Below are 22,325 nucleotides of genomic sequence, written 5' to 3'. Positions count from 1 at the left end.
CCTCTGCCTCTGTCAGTACGTCTCTGCAGCACCCAGCATTGTCCCACCCACAGAACCATCTGATTGGTTACACGCAGAGCGGTAACAGCCAATCAGCATTGCGTATTCAGAGCGCATGTAACAGCCAATCAGCAGTGCGTATTCAGAGCGTATTCATGTAGTCAGTGCTCCTGCGGTCTGGTGAGCAGAAAGGTGTTTAGCAGGTAAGCATAATTATAATAAACACCTCCGAGTCAACTACTAGTAACATCACTATGAGCCCGTTGACGTTCTAGAAACCTAAGCGGCAGCTCAGTTCGCTCGCAGTCTTTGAGGTGAAGGCTAATTAGCTTTTAGCGTAACGTTAGCTCACTTTGCGGTGTGTGTGTGTGTGTTACGGACAGCAAAGCCCTGTCTGTCTGAGAGAAAGACAAGCATTATTGACTTACAGCTACAGTTAACTAAGTTATTTCACTTTACCTTTTTCTGTGTTGATTGAGCTGTGTTGAAGCAGCAAAAAATTACATTATGTTAAATTAATAGTTTCCTGAAGCTGTCTCTGATAGTTGATATAATAATGTAACTCCATCATAAAGCCTACATGAACTCCATGGTTTTCAGGGATGAATAGTCTCTCCTATTGCTATTGTACTATTTTTTCAGCTATAATTACATTAATCATTAGTAATGTAGCAGCCTAGTTTTGAATGGCACGGTCCCTGCTATCACATGTTAATAAAAATATAACATTTACATAACAAAAATCAACTACAGGGTTCCCAAATGCTGTAATAAATTAAGCAAATGTAACTCTTTTTTTTGAAACGCTTATTGCAAACGGTTACTTACAGTAAGTCATTAATTTGACTTTGTAAGTCATTATTGTGTCATTATTTTGACTTAGTAAGTCATAATAATGACATACTTTTCAGGTAACTAGGACTGTTTTGTTTTTACTTTACGGAAAAAATATCGAGATATATATCATATATCGCCATTCAGCAAATGGAGCAGAAAACACAACCAAAAATTTTAGGCTTCTTCACGCGACGTAGCCGGCTTATGTCACCACAGTCTGTAGTCTATTGCCACCCCCAGGCTGTGGTGGCAGCGACGAGGTGGAGACGTGATGGCGACAGGCCGAGTTACACCAATCCTTACACCCACCCACCCCCTTTCCCGGTCTGTCCGCCGGAGAGACACCACCTTAACTAACACATTTTCTGGGGGAAACACTGGTGTGTGTATATATATATATAAATATCTGTGTATATGTATATATATATATATATGTGTGTGTGTGTGTGTATGTATATATATATGTGTGTGTGTGTGTGTGTGTGTGTGTGTATATACACACAAATGTGTATATACACACACACACGCTGTCCGATATTTTTAGGCCATATCGCGATACACGATATAAATCGCGATACACGATATATATCGCGATATTTTGCCTTAGCCTTGAATGAACACTTGATGCATATAATCACAGCAGCATGATGATTCTATGTGTCTACATTAAAACAATCATTTTAAAACAAGCTATTAGTGCACTTTTGTGTATGAAGTCACTAAGATGACAAATCAAAACAACACTAAATTAAAGTGCACTTTTTGTACAGAACGCCACTACAATAGTTTAAAACAAATAAAGTGCACTTTAGTGCATGATTTCACACGATATGTCAATAACTGTCAAATAAAAATGAGCTGCATAATAGGAAATCAAATAGTGTACGTCCTTCGCTATGTGGTAGGTTCCGGCGGACGTTATCTCCTTATGTCGTGGACTATTTTTTTCATACGGTGTTGATGTGGAAATGGTTGCCTCGGCATTTTGTTGGTGTGGCACCAAACGGAGATGTTGACATGCGGAGTAAGCACTCTTCATTCTCTAGCAGGTGACTTTTCAAATGATGCTACATATTAGCAGTAATGCCACTTTTTGTAGCATTACGCAGCTACGCTTTTGCCTCACACTTGACAAATTACGGTTGTCAGTTCGACATATTCCCACTTGAAGCCAAACCACCGCCAGACGATGGACCCCCTGCTGTTTTTCTTAGGAATTAAGTATTCCTTAATTTGTTACCAGATTCGCACTTTCTTTCTCTCGTATTACCACTCGCACCACAGCTAACTTTAGGCATGCTGCTACCTCTCTGCTCCGCAAGGGCGTATACGTGTGTGACGTATGTAAGAAGGTGCGCTTGTTTAAGTCTCTGTGAGAAGGAGAGACTAGAAAGAGTGAGAAGAGCCTGTAGTGTAATGCCAGCAGCTAAAAGCAACTGCGTGAGAACGTATACTCGAATATCACGATATAGTCATTTTCTATATCACACAGAGACAAACCCGCGATATATTGAGTATATCGATATATCGCCCAGCCCTAATATATACTGTATATTAGGGTTGAGCGATATATCGAATATACTGGATATATCGCAGGTTTGTCTCTGTGCGATATAGAAAATGACTATATCGTGATATTCGAGTATACGTTCTCAGTCAGTTGCTTTTAGCTGCGGGAATTACACTTCAGGCTCTTCTCACTCTTTCTTGTGTCTCCTTCTCACTGAGACATAAAACAAGCGCACCTTCTTACATATGTCACATACTGTCACGCGTGCAACGTCACACGTCCTCGCCCAGTAGCAGCATAGGTAACATTAGCTGTGATGCTAGCGGAGAGGTAAGAGTGGTAATATAAGAGAGAGAAGGTGCGAATCTGGTAACAAATTGCGGAATAATTAATTCCCAAGAAAAACAGCACAGGGTCCATCGTCTGGCAGTGGTTTGGCTTCAAGCGGGAAAATGTCGAACAAGTATGCGGCAAAAGCGTTGCTACAAAAAGTAGCACCACTGCTAATTTGTAGCATGACTTGAAAAGTGACATGAAAAGTCACCCGCTAGAGAATGAAGAGTGTTTGAAACTCTGCATGTCAACATCTCCGGACGGTGCCACACCAACAAAATGCTCGAGCAACCATTTCCAGATCAACACCGTATGAAAAAAATAGTCATCAACAGAAGGAGATAACGTCCACAGGAACCTACAACATAGCGAATGACAAACACTATTTGAGTTCCTATTATGCAGCTCATTTTTATTTGACAGTTATTGAAATATATTGTGTGACATCATGCACAAAAGTGCACTTTATTTGTTTTAAACTATTGCAGTGGCGTTCTGTACAAAAAGTGCACTTTAATTTAGTGTTGTTTTGATATGTCATCTTAGTGACATCATGCACAAAAGTGCACTAATAGTTTGTTTGAAAATGTCTCTGACAATCTTGCATTTTCTGTTTTGAAATGACATGTATGTTTGTGCCACTGCTTAATAACTGTTTAATAAATACAGTTTTGGTAAATTGACTTAGTTGTGATTTCTCTCTCTGCATGAAAGTTTAAAATGAGCATATATTAATGCAGTATGAACAAGAATGTTTTAATGTAGACACATAGAATCATCATACTGGTGTGATTATATGCATCAAGTGTTAATTGAAGGCTTAGGCAAAATATTGAGATATATATCGTGTATCGTGACATGGCCTAAAAATATCGAGATATTAATAAAAGGCCATATCGCCCAGCCCTACTGTACATACCCTACAGCCCAGCCCTACATACATATGCATACACATATGTATGTATGTGTGTATATATATATATATATATATATATATATATATATATATATATATATATATATATATATATATATATATATATATATATATATATATATATATATATATATATATATATATATATATATGTGTATATATATATATATATATATGTGTATATATATATATATATATATAAATACACAAACCCTGTTTCCATATGAGTTGGGAAATTGTGTTAGATGTAAATATAAACGGAATACAATGATTTGCAAATCATTTTCAACCCATATTCAGTTGAATATGCTACAAAGACAACATATTTGATGTTCAAACTGATAAACATTGTTTTTTTTGCAAATAATCATTAACTTTAGAATTTGATGCCAGCAACACATGACAATGAAGTTGGGAAAGGTGGCAATAAATACTGATAAAGTTGAGGAATGCTCAGCAAAAACTTATTTGGAACATCCCACAGGTGAACAGGCAAATTGGGAACAGGTGGGTGCCATGATTGGGTATAAAAGTAGATTCCATGAAATGCTCAGTCATTCACAAATAAGGATGGGGCGAGGGTCACCACTTTGTCAACAAATGCGTGAGCAAATTGTTGAACAGTTTAAGAAAAACCTTTCTCAACCAGCTATTGCAAGGAATTTAGGGATTTCACCATCTACGGTCCGTAATGTAATCAAAGGGTTCAGAAAATCTGGAGAAATCACTGCACGTAAGCAGCTAAGCCCGTGACCTTCGATCCCTCAGGCTGTACTGCATCAACAACACCCAGAAACGCCTTCGGCTTCGCTGGGCCTGAGCTAATCTAAGATGGACTGATACAAAGTAGAAAAGTGTTCTGTGGTCTGACGAGTCCACATTTCAAATTGTTTTTGGAAACTGTGGGCGTCGTGTCCTCCGGACCAAAGAGGAAAAAAAACATCTGGATTGTTATAGGCGCAATGTTGAAAAGCCAGCATCTGTGATGGTATAGGGGTGTATTAGTGCCCAAGACATGGGTAACTTACACATCTGTGAAGGCGCCATTAATGCTGAAAGGTACATACAGGTTTTGGAGCAACATATGTTGCCATCCAAGCAACGTTACCATGGACGCCCCTGCTTATTTTAGCAAGACAATGCCAAGCCACGTGTTACATCAACTTGGCTTCATAGTAAAAGAGTGTGGGTACTAGACTGGCCTGCCTGTAGTCCAGACCTGTCTCCCATTAAAAATGTGTGGCGCATTAAAAATGTGTGGCGCATTATGAAGCCTAAAATACCACAACGGAGACCCCCGGACTGTTGAACAACTTAAGCTGTACATCAAGCAAGAATGGGAAAGAATTCCACCTGAGAAGCTTAAAAAATGTGTCTCCTCAGTTCCCAAACGGTTACTGAGTGTTGTTAAAAGGAAAGGCCATGTAACACAGTGGTGAACATGCCCTTTCCCAACTACTTTGGCACGTGTTGCAGCCATGAAATTCTAAGTTAATTATTATTTGCAAAAAAAAAATTAAGTTTATGAGTTCGAACATCAAATATCTTGTCTTTGTAGTGCATTCAATTGAATATGGGTTGAAAAGGATTTGCAAATCATTGTATTCCGTTTATATTTACGTCTAACACAATTTCCCAACTCATATGGAAATATGAGTTGGTTTGTACACACTTCTCATAGTCATTCACATCGACGTGTGGGCTCTGTGCCGAGGATGTCGTTGTGGCTTGTGCAGCCCTTTGAGACTTTTGTGATTTAGGGCTATATAAATAAACATTGATTGATTGATTGATATATATATACACTGTATACATATATATATATATATATATATATATCACACACACACACAGTATATCTGTGTGTGTGTGTATATATATATATATATATATATATATATATATATATATATATATATATATATATATATATATATATATATATATATATATATATATATATATCGCGATTTATTGGAGGTAGGAGGATCACTTCTGTCTCTTAAGATAATTGGGCAAAAACTGATTTGTAGGTCGCTTAATCAAAGAATGCAGATGTGAAATAGTCACAGTCTTGAAAACAAAGGACGGCTAGAGGAGTCGGTGCTTTGAGCAGTGATGCACCGTTGGGTTGAAAAAAAAAAAATCGGAAGCCTCTTGTGCTTGTCGGCACCCAATGAGCGAGTGCTCCTCGCACTCATCCCATAGTGTCCCAAGCAGTGAGAGACATCAGATATTATCAGCATTGCAGATTGCCGAGCCAAGGGCTTGCCTCATGAATGTATTTCTTGGCAGCATTGTTTCCAAACACGCAGGCTTATTCCACACACATTATGAAGACAACGACTTTATAGGCAAACGCAAAAAACATGCAGAAATTAAATTTTTTACGAATAACGTGTTCTATGTCCAGAAAGTCAATGATTGATCAAATAATCTCTTACTCTGTAGAAAGCAGACACATGCTGACTTCCACAAACTGAACATTTGTGGTGTTCTCCTAATGTTTTCTGTCACTCCACCCCTATTTTATCGCTTACATTTTTTTCCCGAGGGTGAAAAGAGCTTGTTTGTGGAGATGACTCCCGTCTTACTGCTGCCAGTTTGTTGCTGATCAAACTCCCACAATGTGCCAAATGTATGTGTGAAATACAAACTTTCTTTCTTTTTTTCTTTCTTTTAGTTTATTTCGAACATGAACACATTTACATCATAATACATCACACAATTTCATATCATTTCATTTACATCATGCCCGAAAAGGAGTAGGAAGAAGCAAAGCTTATTTAATCCTACCCCTTTCCCACTTCAAAGCGTTTTCAATTATATAAAATCATTTACTGAACTTTTTATATAATAAAATAACATCTATGAATTAGTATATACAACAGTTTGTAATATGTAATTAATTAATTCAGTCATTATTAACATACTGAGATGAAGAATATTTTCAATAAGGTTGGAAGTTTTTCTCATAATTCTTCTTCTTTGTACTTTGTAAGCACTATTAATTTAAACAACCTCTTAAACTGGATCATGTCAGTACAATTTTTAACTTCTTTACTTAATCCATTCCATAATTTAATTCCACATACTGTTATGCTAAAAGTTTTAAGTGTTGTACGTGCATATACATGTTTTAAATTATTTTTTCCTCTAAGGTTATATTTCTCCTCTTTAGTTGAGAAGAAATGTTGTACATTCTTTGGTAGCAGGTTATAGATTGCTTTGTACATCATTTTAGCTGTTTGCAATTTTACCAAATCACCAAACTTTAATATTTTTGACTTAATAAATAAAGGGTTTGTATGTTCTCTATATCCAACATTATGTATTATTCTAACTGATCTTTTTTGTAACATGGTTAACGAATGTAGCGCACATTTGTAGTTATTTCCCCATATTTCTGCACAATAACTCAGATATGGTAACACTAGTGAGCAGTAGAGAATATGAAGTGATTTTTGGCCCAGGACGTGTTTTGTTTTATTCATTATTGAAATGTTTTTTGCTACCTTATGTTGTATGTTTTGTATATGAGATTTCCAGTTCATTTTATCATCTATTAATACTCCCAAAATATACTCTAAATAAATGGGAAATTTGTCTCCAAAACTGTCCGATTGCTACTACGTGTTATTTACCCTGTGATAAATGCAGATGTCAGCGTTTCACCTCCAGTAGGTTTGCAGCTTTGAGGGTGCAGCGTTAAAAGTTAAAGTACCACTGATAGTCACACACACACTAGGTGGGTTGAAATTAACCTCTGCATTTGACCCATCCCCTTGTTCCAGCTCCTGGGAGGTGAGGGGAGCAGTGAGCAGCGGTGGCCGCGCTCGGGAATCATTTTGGTGATTTAACCCACAATTCCAACCCTTATTATTATTATATTATTATTATAGAGGTTTATTTGAAATAGGGACAGATACAAAAACATAGACATCTGAAACAGTTATCCGATGTATGCATCATAGTGTTTGTAGCCAAAGCTAATTTACAACACTTGTCCCCAACAACAACAACAACACAGATCCAACATCATTAAAATAGGAAAATAAAAAATAGAATGAGTCGATAATAATGATAATAGTAATAATACAGACAAAGTGCAAACTAGATAAAAGCCAATAATAATAATAGCACAGACAAAGTGCAGACTAGATAAAAAACAATTAGTAAAAATGAGTAAAAACTAAACATGGGAACACAATTGTTGCTCAACTAGCCATAATTTTGTTGGTTTTTTGAAAGTGACAAGTGCAGGTAGACTTTTCAAAATGTCCGGTAAAGAGTTCCATAGTTGTGGTCCTTTTATTGAAAAGGCAGTCTGGGCAAAAGATGTTCTACGGAATGGAACACAACAGTTGCCTTTTGACACTGCTCGGGTGGTAGATCTGCTACCACTTTGCAGTCTCGTAATTGCCTTGCAGAGCAATTGGGGAGCAGAGTTATCCAAGCATTTAAAAACCAGTTTGACAGTGTGTAACAAAATAAAATTGGTAAAACTTAAAATATTGTATTTGATGCTGAGTGCTAAGCAGGGAGGCAATGGGTCCCATTTTTATAGTCTATTGTCATTTTTATAGTCTTTCTGATTGTACACGTTTCTCTCGTAACGTGTACAATCTCTTTGTGTGGCAGGTGGCTAAGTTTGTATTCAGTTAGCGACTTCTTTTTACGGTCTTGTTACTACAACCGGTGCCATTTTGTACCCATCCCCTACATGTCAAAGGAACAATACTCATATTTGACAGCATATTTTTTATGGTAGACATTTTACCTTTGCTCCTTGTAGTAAAGAATAAATGTCACAACTGTCATAAACTTAACATATCATTAAGATAACCTTGTTTAGCTGAAAGAGGACTTGTATAACCTGGTTATGATTTGTTTAGTTACATTAAAGAATGTGGTTACAATTGCACATTTCAACATACCTGAAAAGAAGAAGAAATAAGTAAAGCTTGTATTTAATTCTACCTTTTCTCCATGCGTTTTACTGCTAATTAATTTGCACCGTACATATACCGTATTTTCCGCACCATAAGCCGCCCCGTGTTATAAGCCGCACCTTCAATGAATGGCATATTTCAAAACTTTGTTTACCTATAAGCCGCCCCGTGTTATAAGCCGCACCTACGCTGCGCTAAAGGGAATGTCAAAAAAACTGTCAGATAGGTCAGTCAAACTTTAATAATATATTACAAACCAGCGTTCTAACAACTCTGTTCACTCCCAAAATGTAATGTGCAAATGTGCAATCACAAAATAGTAACACTCAAAATACTGCAGAGCAATAGCAACATCAATAACTCAACATTGCTCGAACGTTAATGTCACACAACACCCAAAATAAACATTTAAAGCTCACTTTCTGAAGTTATTTGTCATCAACAAATCCCTCGAATTCTTCTTCGGTGTGCTTCACTTGTTTTTTGACACCATCTGTGATGTGGGCGCGCATGGAGTCGTAGATCAACAGGGACGGAGCTGCGTGAAAAAAGTCACCCGGTCTCTTCGCGTAAACTTCTCTCAACCACTCGCTCATCTTTTCTTCATCCATCCATCCCTTCGAGTTAGCTTTTATGATGACTCTGGCTGGAAAGTTCTCTTTTGGCAAGGTTTTCCTTTTGAATATCACCATGGGTGGAAGTTTCTGGCCATTAGCATGGCAAGCTAGAACCACAGTGAAGGACGACTTCTCATTCCCTGTGGTGCGAATATTCACCGTATGTGCTCCCGTCGTATCCACAGTGCGGTTCACAGGAATATCAAAAGTCAGTGGAACCTTGTACGCATGTCTCTTAGTAGGAGCCATTTTGTGGTCTTTACAGAAACACACAAATGAAATGAAACGTAATATCCGCGCGCTTCTTCTTCTACGGGGGCGGGTGCTCACCTTGGCGGTTGCTTACAGTAGAAGAAGAAGCGCTTCCTCTTCTATGGGGGCGGTTGCTTACCGTAGAAGAAGAAGCGCTTCCTCTTCTACGGGGAAAAAAGATGGCGGCTGTTTACCATAGTTGCGAGACCTAAACTTTATGAAAATGAATATTAATATCAATCCATATATAAGGCGCACCGGGTTATAAGCCGCACTGTCAGCTTTTGAGAAAATTTGTGGTTTTTAGGTGCGGCTTATGGTGCGGAAAATACGGTACATGTTTACATTAAATACATTTTCCGTATTTTTCGGACTATTTGGCGCACTTAAAATCCTTTAATTTTCTCAAAAATCAGTGCGCCCTAAAACCCGGTGCGCCTAATGTACGTATTAATTCTGGTTGCGCTTACCGACCTCGAAGCATTTTTATTTGGTACAAAGTGTAATGATAAGTGTGACCAGTAGATGGCAGTCAGACATAAGAGATACGTGTGGACTGCAAGTTGACGCCTGTTCGACAAATGATGCTGGCAAGCAACACCAAAACGTTGATGTTTGATTGACAATATAGAACATTACACACGGCGCAAAAACATCTGTCAAGTACGACAGATTGGTAAGCTACGAAGCTGCATCGCTTGATGGATTGTCGGCGCATTACGGCTACCGTAGTCAGTACTGTGCTTCAACATACGGGTATTATTTTGGTGTGTGTATAAGAACCCCAAAACGGTACCTACTAGGAGTAGGGATGATACTCGAAACCGGTTTTCCCGGTTGTTTGATAAGAAAAGAACCGAGTCCTCGGACTCGAATCCCTTTCTGAGAACCGGTACCCGTTATCGAGACCACTATAGTAAAGGAAAAGAGTTGATTCTTTATTCGAATCCCGTCCCGACCAGAAATGCTCCGTGGGACATCACAAGAATTGACGTCACGTAGCTCAGTCATTAGGCGCAGATAGCGAAAGCAGGAAAACGATGGACGGGAAAAAGCGCTCCAAGGTGTAATAAAGTTCAAAACAAAAGCTATAATCCATCGAATAACTTTACTGAGAGATTTTAGCAGGGTAAAACACATGACGAACACTTTTAAAACCAACCGGAAACATAGCAACGCACCTCCTTTACGGCAGCTGTCGCAACGTTCTTAAAACAACCGCAGCACATACATATATATACAACATATCTCCCTTTTTTAACTTTTGTTTTTCTTTCCTTGTAAACAAAACAAAATCACACTGTAGATGTGTTGTCTGTCTAATTATAAATAATGCAGACGAGGCGTGTTGGCTGAGTTCTTGACGTTTACTTTCACAGCCTGGCAACATGCAACACTTTTCGGGGCTACCGCGCATGCTCGTAACTCCCGTTGCATGCTGGGTAGTGTAGTTGTTATATTCTCTAGCTCAGACCTGGGCATTCTGCGGCCCGCGGGCCGCATCCGGCCCTTTGTGCGTCCCTGTCCGGCCCGCGTGAGGCCAATTATAAATTACAAAATAAATTTTAAAAAGTATCTTATGTAGAGCAGACCTGGGCATTGTGCGGCCCGCGGGCCGCATCCGGCCCTTTGTACGTCCCTGTCCGGCCCGCGTGAGGCCAATTATAAATTACAAAATAAATTTTAAAAAGCATCTATTTCGAGTGTATCTGGTGGGGCTTACCTCTACGCATAGCAAGGGCTCTGAAACCACACTCCTGGACAAGGGATGGACCTTGTTCACTTCTGGAGTTGCTCAGGGTGTGAGGGCACAGGCGGGTGTGGGGATACTCACGAGTCCCCGGCTGAGTGCCTGTACGTTGGAGTTCACCCCAGTGGACAAGAGGGTCGCCTCCCTTCGCCTTAGGGTTGGAGGGGGGAAAACTCTGACTGTTGTTTGTGCATACGCACCAAACAGGAGTTCAGAGTATTCAGCCTTCTTGGATACTTTGCATGGGGTCCTGTATGGGGCGCCGGCAGGGGATTCCATAGTCTTGCTGGGGGACTTCAACGCGCACGTGGGCAATGACAGTGATACTTGGACTGGCGTGATTGGGAGGAACGGTCTCCCTGATCTGAACCTGAGTGGTGGATTGTTATTGGACTTCTGTGCTAGTCACGGACTTGCGATAACAAACACCATGTTCAAGCATAAGGATGCTCATAGGTGTACCTGGTACCAGAGCACCCTAGGCCAAAGATCAATGATCGATTTTGTAATCGTATCAGCTGATCTGAGGCCGTATGTTTTGGACACTCGGGTGAAGAGAGGGGCTGAACTGTCAACTGATCACCATCTGGTGGTGAGTTGGGTTAGATGGCGGGGGAAACCTCTGGACAGACCTGGCAAACCCAAGCGTGTAGTGCGGGTGAACTGGGAACGTTTGGAGGAGTCCTCTGTCCGGAAGGACTTCAACTCCCACCTCCGGCGGGACTTCTCTGCCATCCCTGTGGAGGTTGGGGACATTGAACAGGAATGGGCAATGTTCAAAGCCTCTATTGCTAAAGCTGCAGATGCGAGCTGTGGCCAGAAGGTCTTAGGTGCCTCAAGGGGCGGTAACCCTCGAACACCCTGGTGGACAGTGGTGGTCAGGGAAGCCGTCCGACTGAAGAAGGAGTCCTACCGGGGTATGTTATCCCAGGGGACTCCGGAGGCAGTTGCAAGGTACCGGCGGGCCCGAAGGGCAGCGGCCGTGGCTGTGGACGAGGCTAAGCAGAGGGTGTGGGAGCAGTTCGGGGAATCCATGGAGAAGGACTATCGGGCGGCACCAAAGCTGTTCTGGAAGACCATACGGCACCTCAGGAGGGGGAAGCAGGGAACCATCCAAGCTGTGTACGGCAGGGATGGGACTTTGCTGACTTCAAGTGAGGAAGTCGTGGGGCGTTGGAAAGAGCACTTTGAGGAACTCCTGAACCCAAATACATCAGGCACACCCTCCCTGATAGGAGCAGGGCCTGAGGATGATGGGGGATCGACGTTGATCTCTCGGAGTGAAGTCACTGAGGTAGTTAGACAACTCCACAGTGGCAAAGCTCCGGGGGTTGACGAGATCCGTCCAGAAATGCTGAAGGCTCTGGGTGTTGATGGGCTGTCTTGGTTGATACGCCTTTTCAACATTGCGTGGAAGTCTGGGACAGTGCCGAGGGAGTGGCAGACTGGGGTGGTGGTTCCCCTTTTCAAAAAGGGGGACCAGAGGGTGTGTGCTAATTACAGGGGTATCACACTACTCAGCCTCCCTGGGAAAGTTTACGCCAAGGTACTGGAAAGGAGGGTCCGGCCGATAGTCGAACCTCAGATTCAAGAGGAGCAATGTGGATTCCGTCCTGGTCGTGGAACAACTGACCAACTCTTTACGCTTGCGGGAATCCTGGAGAGGGCCTGGGAGTATGCCTATCCAGTCTACATGTGTTTTGTGGATTTGGAGAAGGCGTATGACCGCGTCCCTCGGGAGATCTTGTGGGAGGTGCTGAGGGAGTACGGAGTGAGGGGAACCCTGTTGAGGGCCATCCAATCTCTGTACAACCAAAGCGAGAGTTGTGTCCGGGTGCTTGGATGTAAGTCGGATCCGTTTCCAGTGGGGGTTGGTCTCCGCCAGGGCTGCGCTCTGTCACCTATCCTGTTTGTGATTTTCATGGACAGGATTTCTAGGCGGAGTCGTGGCCATGGCGGAGAGGGTATACGTCTCGGGGGGCTAAAGGTTGCGTCACTGCTGTTTGCAGATGATGTGGTCCTGATGGCACCTTCGGTTCGTGACCTTCAGCTCTCACTGGATCGGTTCGCAGCCGAGTGTTCAGCGGCTGGAATGAGGATCAGCATCTCCAAATCTGAGGCCATGGTTCTCAGCAGGAAACCGATGGTTTGTGCAGTCCGGGTAGGGGACAGGACTCTGTCCCAGGTGGAGGAGTTTAAGTATCTCGGGGTCTTGTTCACGAGTGAGGGAAAGATGGAGAAGGAAATCAGCCGGAGAATCGGAGCAGCTGGGGCAGTATTGCAGTCTCTCTGCCGCACTGTTGTGACGAAACGGGAGCTGAGCCAGAAGGCAAAGCTCTCGGTCTACCGAGCTATCTACATTCCTACTCTCACCTATGGTCATGAAGTGTGGGTAATGACCGAAAGAATAAGATCGCGGATACAAGCGGCCGAAATGAGTTTCCTCAGAAGGGTGGCTGGCATCTCCCTTAGAGATAGGGTGAGAAGTGCAGTCACCCGAGAGAGACTCGGAGTAGAGCCGCTGCTCCTTCGCTTGGAAAGGAGCCAGCTTAGGTGGTTCGGGCATCTCGTGCGGATGCCTCACGAGCGTCTCCCTAGGGAGGTCCTCGTTGCACGTCCCACTGGGAGGAGGCCCCGCGGCAGACCAAGGACCAGATGGGGGGATTACATCTCCTCTCTGGCCTGGGAACGCTTCGGGATTCCCCAGGAGGAAGTCGCAAATGTTGCTCTGGAGAGGGAAGTCTGGGGGTCTTTGCTGGAGCTGCTGTCCCCGCGACCCGATTCCGGATAAGCGGTTGAAGATGGATGGATGGATGGATCTATTTCGAGTGTGCAATACAACGGTGCTGCTTTTGTTTTGAAAAGCGTTATTTGTATTACTTCCGTGTGGACGTATGCTCGTGCGCGCAGCGGCATTCTCAAATTACAAAATAAATTTAAAAAAACATCTTTGTCGTGCGTGCAATACAACTGTGCTGCTTTTATTTTGAAAAGTGTTATATGTGCGTATGTCCTGTGAGGGAAGGCGCACAGCGACAAGTGATGCCCGGTTATCCCAGAGACGCTAAAAAGAGAAAAGTTGATGAAGAATGGCGTGTTTTCAACAAGACGTGGACTGCCAAGTAAAGGTAAAGCCGTGTGTTTATTTGTGGTACACACGTTGCTGTGTTTAAAGAATATAGTGTAACGACCTGCTGAAGTAGATGTTGTCTTCTTGAGTTGCGTAAATGAGGAGTGAGGAGACGTGCGTGTGGAAGGAACGAGATATGTTGAGCTGTGTTAGTATAGCTTGCTCAATAAAAGTTTAAAAAGAGCGTCAGACTTGATGTGCACTTCTTCTGGACGCTACAATTGGTGTCAGAAGTAAAACTGCGCATACTGCACTGTTTGTGTGCTACGTCATCGGGAGGTACGTGCCACATGAGGAGCTCGCCGCATAGAGAGAGATAGAGAGATATAGAGAAAGAGAGAGAGAGAGAGAGAGAGAGAGAGCGTTTACAGGTGCAGCCACACTGCTTGCCACGGGGGGAATTCCGCCCTCAATGAAGACTCCCAGGTTTGATGGCAAGGCGAACTGGGAGGCATTTCATCCCACTTCTGACATCAATTGTAGCGTCCAGAAGAAGTGCACACCAAGTCTGATGCACTTTTTAAACTTTTATTGAGCATGCTATACTAACACAGCTCAACTTATCTCGTTCTTTCCAAAAGGAAAACCAATCCTCACTCCTCATTTCCGCAACAGCAACGCTTCCTCCTTCTTCGCCAATCACCTGACAGGCGTGCTACGTTCACAACAAAGAGGATGCAGGATAAAGTGACAGAAATTGAAATTTTTGTATTGTATTATACATCAGGAAGTGTTGTGTAAGAAAGTGTTAAAAATAAAACCATCAAAAGCCATCTGCTTTTGTATAAAGATAAGTTAGGTTGAATGAAAATATTATTATTATTATTATCTATCTTACGGTATATCAAAAATAATTTGAGCAAAATTTAATTGAAATATTGTCGGTGTGGCCTTCCAGCAGTGCTCGGGTTGCTCATGCGGCCCCCGGTAAAAATTAATTGCCCACTCCTGATGTAGAGTGTGCAATACAACGGTGCTGCTTTTGTTTTGAAAATCGTTATTTGTATTTCTTCCGTATGGACGTATGCGTGTGCGTGATTGTGAGTGAATGTGAACAGCTGCAATCATTAATTACAAAATAAAGTTGAAAAAACATCTATGTCGTGCGCGCAATACAACTGTGCTGCTTTTATTTTGAAAAGTATTATTTATGGGCGTGTGTCCGTGTGTAACCTGCGAGTGAAGGTGCACACGCAGCGACAAGTGATGCACAGTTTACACCCGAAGCGCTAAAAAGATAAAAGTTGATGAAGAATGGCGTGTGTCCAACAAGACATGGACTGCAAAGCAACGTTCCCTCGAAGGTGCGTGCCTGCGCAATTGCGCACTGCTCAAGCGTCTGCTGCGCGCATCAAATATATGCCGCGCACCAAATCAAATCCCATCTGAATTCTAAACAAAATAAACATATTTATTCTATGTAATTTTGCAATGCAACTTTGAGTGACAGTGACAACAAGCCGCCCTAACGGTGTTCGTCAACACCGTTCAATTGAACACCGTTCAATTATTGTAACGTCTATCGAGATGCTTCGAGGACAGGAATTATATCGATCACTTTATTGAGCAAAACTGTTTATATTCGGACATAACCACACCAAAAACATGAGTAAAACAATTCTATCTCGAAAAACTAGTCATTTTCTGCCGTACAAACCAGGCCAAAACCAACTTGTCATCTGTCACCAACACGCATACCACTAAACCACTGGTGCGTTTATGGCCACACAAAAAGTCGGACAACTCAAACACCACACAAAGTTACACTATGACTCCTCAGTCATACGTGTGCTTATTTTACTGTCATTTATTATTAATGTTAATTTATTTATATTAGTCATGGAATGCTGTTACACACACTATGTTGAAGTATTACTATTATTATTAATTATTATTATTATTTATCTTACGGTATATATCAAAAATAATATTGAGCAAAATTTATGTGGCCCTCCAGCAGTGCTCGGGTTGCTCAAATAATGTTAACTCAATAAAGTGTATTTCTTTTTTTAGCTTTAACTTTTCATTTTTTAGCATTGTAACCACATTTGCAAATAACTTTTCTCTTCATAGAATTTTCTTTCAATAAAGAAATAAAGTGCAAAAATGTCAAAGCATCATAACGAACAGTTATGTCAAATAGCAGCAGAAGTGCACTTTTTGGAGAGCTGTATTATTTTCAGTTTTGTGCCCAAGGGACTGATTTTATTTAACACTATATTATTATTTATACACCTATAGTGATCACAGAAACAGGTTGTTTTTGTGTTACTGTATATATTTGTTTCTCTGAAAAATCCCACTTAATATACTTTGGTAACAACAGTCAATATTTATTTATTTTATTTTATTTTTTTAGGTGGGTAACAGTCAATATTTATTTATTTATTAGATTTTATTTTTTCATTATATAATAAAAGTGAGCTTTTGTTAAACCAAATATTGTGTGTTTTTTTCCATATACAACAACCTATCTGGACTCTATAAGAGAATCGATAAGGAATCGGTTCGATAAGAGGATTCGATAATAGGCTCGAACTCGATAATTCCTTATCAAACATCATCCCTAATTAGGAGACATTATTTGGTGTTTTGTTTCGCAAAATATTATACAAAACCAACTTTTCTGACCTATTTGTACCTGCTGATGTGTATTTGCGATCTGCATAAGTCCTGAAAATAAAACAATAAAAAAAAAAAACATAATCCATGCAACATTTTGACCAAAGAACCACCATTACATGTTATGTAGACCACAAGGAAGTGTTTATAATATGACCCCTTTAATGCGCCCTATGGTCGGAAAAACACAGTGCTGTGTGAAATAAAGGAATTTGTTGGGGGGGGAAACTTATGCGTAATAACTTTTAACACAGATTTAATGATCTCTGCATTATAAAGTCTGCTTCTGGAGTTTATGTGACAGGAAATATGACTGTTAAGAAAATGCGACAATAATAGAGACATTAATGACAACTGTGATTACTCGTAAAAACTGCTGTATTATGCAACTAATTATCCAACTGACCCGGCATATGTCTCTTTCTTCTCGGCAGTACAATGTAGCAAGTTGACTTGCTGCTTCGTGATCAACACGGGCGGTGAGGACCACCGCCCAGCAAACATCGGGCCCCCACACAAATGGACAACCATGCCTAACGTCCCTTCCTGATCCCCTGCCTGGGTCGCTGGAAGCATCCCCCAGTTTCTTCACAGCCCCAGTGTCCTCCCGCTGGCGTTCTCGCGAGCATGGCGACGCCTTTCTTGTGGAAGCTGTCATCCCAGAAGCTAGGCTTCTTCCTGGTCAGCTTTGGGTTCATCTGGGGCATGATGCTGCTCCACTTCACCATCCAGCAGCAAGCCAGCCATGAGAACAGCGCTATGCTCCGGCAGCAGATCCTGGACCTCAGCAAGCGCTACATCAAAGCACTGGCTGAGGAGAACCAAAATGTCATTGATGGACCCTATGTTGGCACCATGACCGCTTATGGTGAGTACGCTTTCTGTTTTCACCTAAAATGACAAACCGTGTCAACTTTTGCAACACTCATCAGTAAAATAATAATTTTTTTGTCTGTTGGATTTTCTTTTTGTTTGTAGAGCTGCTACATTGGTCTTTACTTAGGTCATTAGTTTGAGTTGAAAAGTTCTCTAATCACAAGGGATGGGTACCTTTCACAGAGGCAGAGCGGTCACTCTTAGCAGAAGCTATGACACGCACATAAACGGCAATAATGATAAAACTCCCGACTGTTGTTATTACCGTGTTAAATTGAAATGATTGAAAAACCATGATTGATAACTGCACTTTGATAAATTTATGGAAGGACTACGGCAGGGGTGCCCATTACGTCGATCGCGAGCTAGCGGTCGATGGTGGAGGGTGTGTCAGTCGATCGCCAGTAAAGCATTAAAAAAATGGACCTCAAAATTAGCGATCATCAATCTTCAACAAGACGTCACTTTAGTCACTTGATTGACATTCACGGCACCCAAGGGTCTTTTGAGATGACGCTGGCTGCTGCGAGATCATTATTAATAAAAAATGACGGACAGGAAGGCGAGAAACACTTTTTATTTCAACAGACTGCCGTTAAAACTCTAAAGATCGACTGCCCAGTTCCTACCTTCACAATAAAAGCGCTGCTTCATCCTACCTGCGTAAATAAAATAAGAGTCTCAGAAAGCTGGTGTGCACAAGCTAGCAAGCTATGGAGTTTGCTGCCAATGTATTTCTTGTAAAGTGTATGAGAACGAGTAGGAAAGCTGGACAAATAAGATGCCAAAACCAACCACTTTCATGTGGTATTGGACAGAAAGGAGGACTTTTTTTCTCCTCCATTTGAAAATGTGGATGTTATCAGCACTACTGTCTGATTACAATCAATGCAAGTCATCATAATCAGGTAATACACCAACTTATATTCTTGTCTTCATGAAAGAAAGGAATCTATAAGTGTTAAACATGCTTGGATTATCATTAAACACATTTAATTTGTTAACAAAAACGTATGTTTCATAAATAAATAAATATAAATTGTATATATGAATGAGGTAGATCCCCTCGACGATAAAGTTCGCAACTTTTGGTCGCTGATAAAAAAAGCCTTGCCTGTACCGGAAGTAGCGTGACAGGTTGAAAGGCTCCTCACATTTCCCCATTGTTTACAATGCAACGAGAGCGATTCGGACCGAGAAAGCGACGATTACCCCATTAATTTGAGCGAGGATGAAAGATTCGTGGATGAGGAACGTGAGAGTGAAGGACTAGAGTGTAGTGCAGGATGTATCTTTTTTCGCTGTGACAGTAACTTAGGTACAAGGGTTCATTGGATTCCACACTTTCTCCTTTTTCTATTGTGGATCACGGATTTGTATTTTAAACCACCTCGGATACTATATCCTCTTGAAAATGAGAGTCGAGAACGCGAAATGGACATTCACAGTGACTTTTATCTCCACGACAATACATCGGCGAAGCTCTTTAGCTACAGAGCTAACGTGATAGCACATCGGGCTTAAATGCAGATAGAAACAAAAGAAATAAACCCCTGACTGGAAGGATAGACAGAAGATCAACAATACTATTAAACCATGGACATGTAAATAAATGCTTTCCAGGCTGGCGAAGCTTAACAATGCTGTTGCTAACGACACCATTGAAGCTAAATTAGCAACGGGACCTCACAGAGCTATGCAAAAACATTAGCTATCCACCTACGCCAGCCCTCATCTGCTCATCAACACCCGTGCTCACCTGCGTTCCAGCGATCGACGGAGCGACGATCATAGATGCGGTCGGCGGCCTGGAGACGGAGGAAGTCAAGGTGAGGTCGACGGCTAGCGCATCTGCTATCCATCTCAAAGTCCTCCTAGTTGTGTTGCTGTAGTCCGCCGCTAATACACCGATCCCACCTACAACTTTCTTCTTTGCAGTCTTCATTGTTCATTAAACAAATTTCAAAAGATTCACCAACACAGATGTCCAGAATACTGTGGAATTTTGAGATGAAAACAGAGCTTTTTGTGTTGGATTCAATGGTGTACCAATACTTCCGGTTCAACGATTGACGTCACGCGCATACGTCATCATACATAGACGTTTTCAACCGGAAGTTTAGCGGAAAATTTAAAATTGCACCTTATAAGTTAACCCGGCCGTATTGCCATGTGTTGCAATGTTAAGATTTCATTATTGATATATAAACTATCAGACTGCGTGGCTGGTAGTAGTGGGTTTCAGTAGGCCTTTAAAATGGAAGAACATAAATATATTCAAACACACATTAAAATAACATGGCTCTTCCGAAGCCAGAACAATATCCGATGTTTCCTCGGCCCAGACAGTATAAAATATTTCAGTTAGGGCTGGGCGATATGGCCTTTTATTAATATTTAGATTTTTAGGCCATGTCACGATACACGATATATATCTCGATATTTTGCCTTAGCCTTGAATTAACACTTGGTGCATATAATCACAGCAGTATGATGATTTTATGTGTCTACATTAAAACATTCTTGTTCATACTGCATTAATATATGCTCATTTTAAACTTTCATGCAGAGAGGGAAATCACAACTAAGTCAATTTACCAAAAATGTATTTATTAAGCAGTGGCACAAACATTCATGTCATTTCAAAACAGAAAGTGCAAGATTGTCAGAGACATTTTAAAACAAGCTATTAGTGCACTTTTGTGCATGATGTCACTAAGATGACATATCAAAACAACACTAAATTAAAGTGCACTTTTTGTACAGAACGCCTCTACAATAGTTTAAAACATATAAAGTGCACTTTTGTGCATGATGTCACACAAGATATTTCAATAACTGTCAAATAAAAATAAGCTGCATAATAGGAAATCAAATGTGGTAGGTTCCTGCGGACGTTATCTCCTTCTGTTGTTGACTATTTTTTCATACGGTGTTGATCTGGAAATGGTTGCTTCGGCATTTTGTTGGTGTGGCACCGGCCGAAGATGTTGACATGCGGAGTTTCAAGCACTCTTCATTCTCTAGCGGGTGACTTTTCAAATGGTGCTACACATTAGCAGTGGTGCTACTTTTTGTAGCAACGCTTTTGCCGCATACTTGTAAAACATCTTCCCGTTTGAAGCCAAACCACCGCCAGACGATGGACTCCCTGCTGTTTTTCTTGGGAATTAATTCTTCCTTCATTTGTTACCACACCGCTAGCATCACAGCTAACTTTACCATGTCGCTACATGTCTGCTCCGCGAGAGCGTATGACGTTGCGACAGTATGTGACGTATGTAAGAAGGTGCGCTTGTTATATGTCTCTGTGAGAAGCAGATACAAGAAAGAGTGAGAAAAGCCTGTAGTGCAATGCCCGCAGCTAAAAGCAACTGCTTATATCAGGATATAGTAATTTTGTACATTGCACAGAGACAAACCCGCGATATATCGAGTATATTCGATATATCGCCCCGCCCTAATTGCAGTGTGTGTACAAGTACTTTTTGAGCACGTTCAATAATACCGCGGTAATAATGAGTGTAATAAAGTGCTTTGAGTCACTAGAGAAAAGCGCTATATAAATATAAATATGATTCAATGATAACTCTGATAATTTTGGTCACAATAACTTCATTTAGCCATTTTATTTAATGTTTTGGTTGTGTATATTTGAGGGTCCCCTACCCTCCGTAATGGACACGTAACCTATTTTATGGCTTTTGGTTTTGATTTTTATTCAAGTGCAAAGTTTTGCGAAAAGAGTATATTTTATTGTTATCATTTGTCTATTCAATTTGGATATTTAAAAGTTTACATTACATACTTACATTGTTATTGTGTATCATATGTGGTTAATTTTGTCTCCAAAAAAAAATGGCAATATTTATTGGCAATAATTTGTAGGTCAATATAACATAGAGCAAAAATCATTCTCGGCCCAGGCCTTCTGGTACCTAGGAATCAATACTCGTACTCGACAGTATCAGTTTGTAGTCACGTAATTATAAATGTTAATTTTTTAATCATGTAAATTTGTAAAGTTTACATTCAACTTTGAGCTGATAATGATACCTATAGTTACCGTATTTTTCTGACTATAAGTCACTCCGGAGTATACGTTGCACCGGCCGAAAATGCACAGTAAAGAAGGAAAAAAACATATATACGTCGCACTGGAGTATAAGTCCCATTTTTGGGGGGAATTTATTAGATTTCAAAAGTAACTCAGTTACTAACTCAGTTACTTACATCAAAAAGTAATGCGTTACTGTGAAAAGTAACTATTTAGTTACTTCTTTTTTTCTTCTTTTTTTTTAAAGCTCCCATTAATGGCCTTTTAGCCTTCATTTCAGTACTGTTATTGCACTGGAGAATAATACAATCTGTTGATCAACTTGAAATGCATTTTTATTTGCATTTTAACATAATTAATGAAAAACAATGCAACATAAAAAGGCATTTCCCCTTTCTTTAAACTTGGACCAATGACCATTAATAAAAAACAACTGAAAGTGCAACATAAAA

At 40.8% G+C, this 22,325-nt stretch overlaps 1 protein-coding gene across 2 annotated transcripts in view; it reads left to right on the top strand.

The window, feature by feature from the left end:
- Positions 1-22,325, top strand: part of mgat5 (alpha-1,6-mannosylglycoprotein 6-beta-N-acetylglucosaminyltransferase) — a 218,772-nt gene that overhangs the window by 19,687 nt on the left and 176,760 nt on the right. For both annotated transcript variants that reach the window (XM_062059285.1, XM_062059294.1), the window contains one exon: positions 17,375-17,808. In XM_062059285.1, coding sequence (XP_061915269.1) covers positions 17,568-17,808 — 241 coding nt within the window. In that variant the 5' untranslated portion in view covers positions 17,375-17,567. The remainder of the gene's footprint in view (positions 1-17,374; positions 17,809-22,325) is intronic.

Source organism: Entelurus aequoreus, linkage group LG01 (genome assembly GCF_033978785.1).
Source record: "Entelurus aequoreus isolate RoL-2023_Sb linkage group LG01, RoL_Eaeq_v1.1, whole genome shotgun sequence".
In the NCBI taxonomy this organism is placed as follows: Eukaryota; Metazoa; Chordata; class Actinopteri; order Syngnathiformes; family Syngnathidae; genus Entelurus; species Entelurus aequoreus.
Note: the sequence above shows the minus strand (reverse complement) of the source record. Positions and strands in the feature narration are given on the sequence as shown.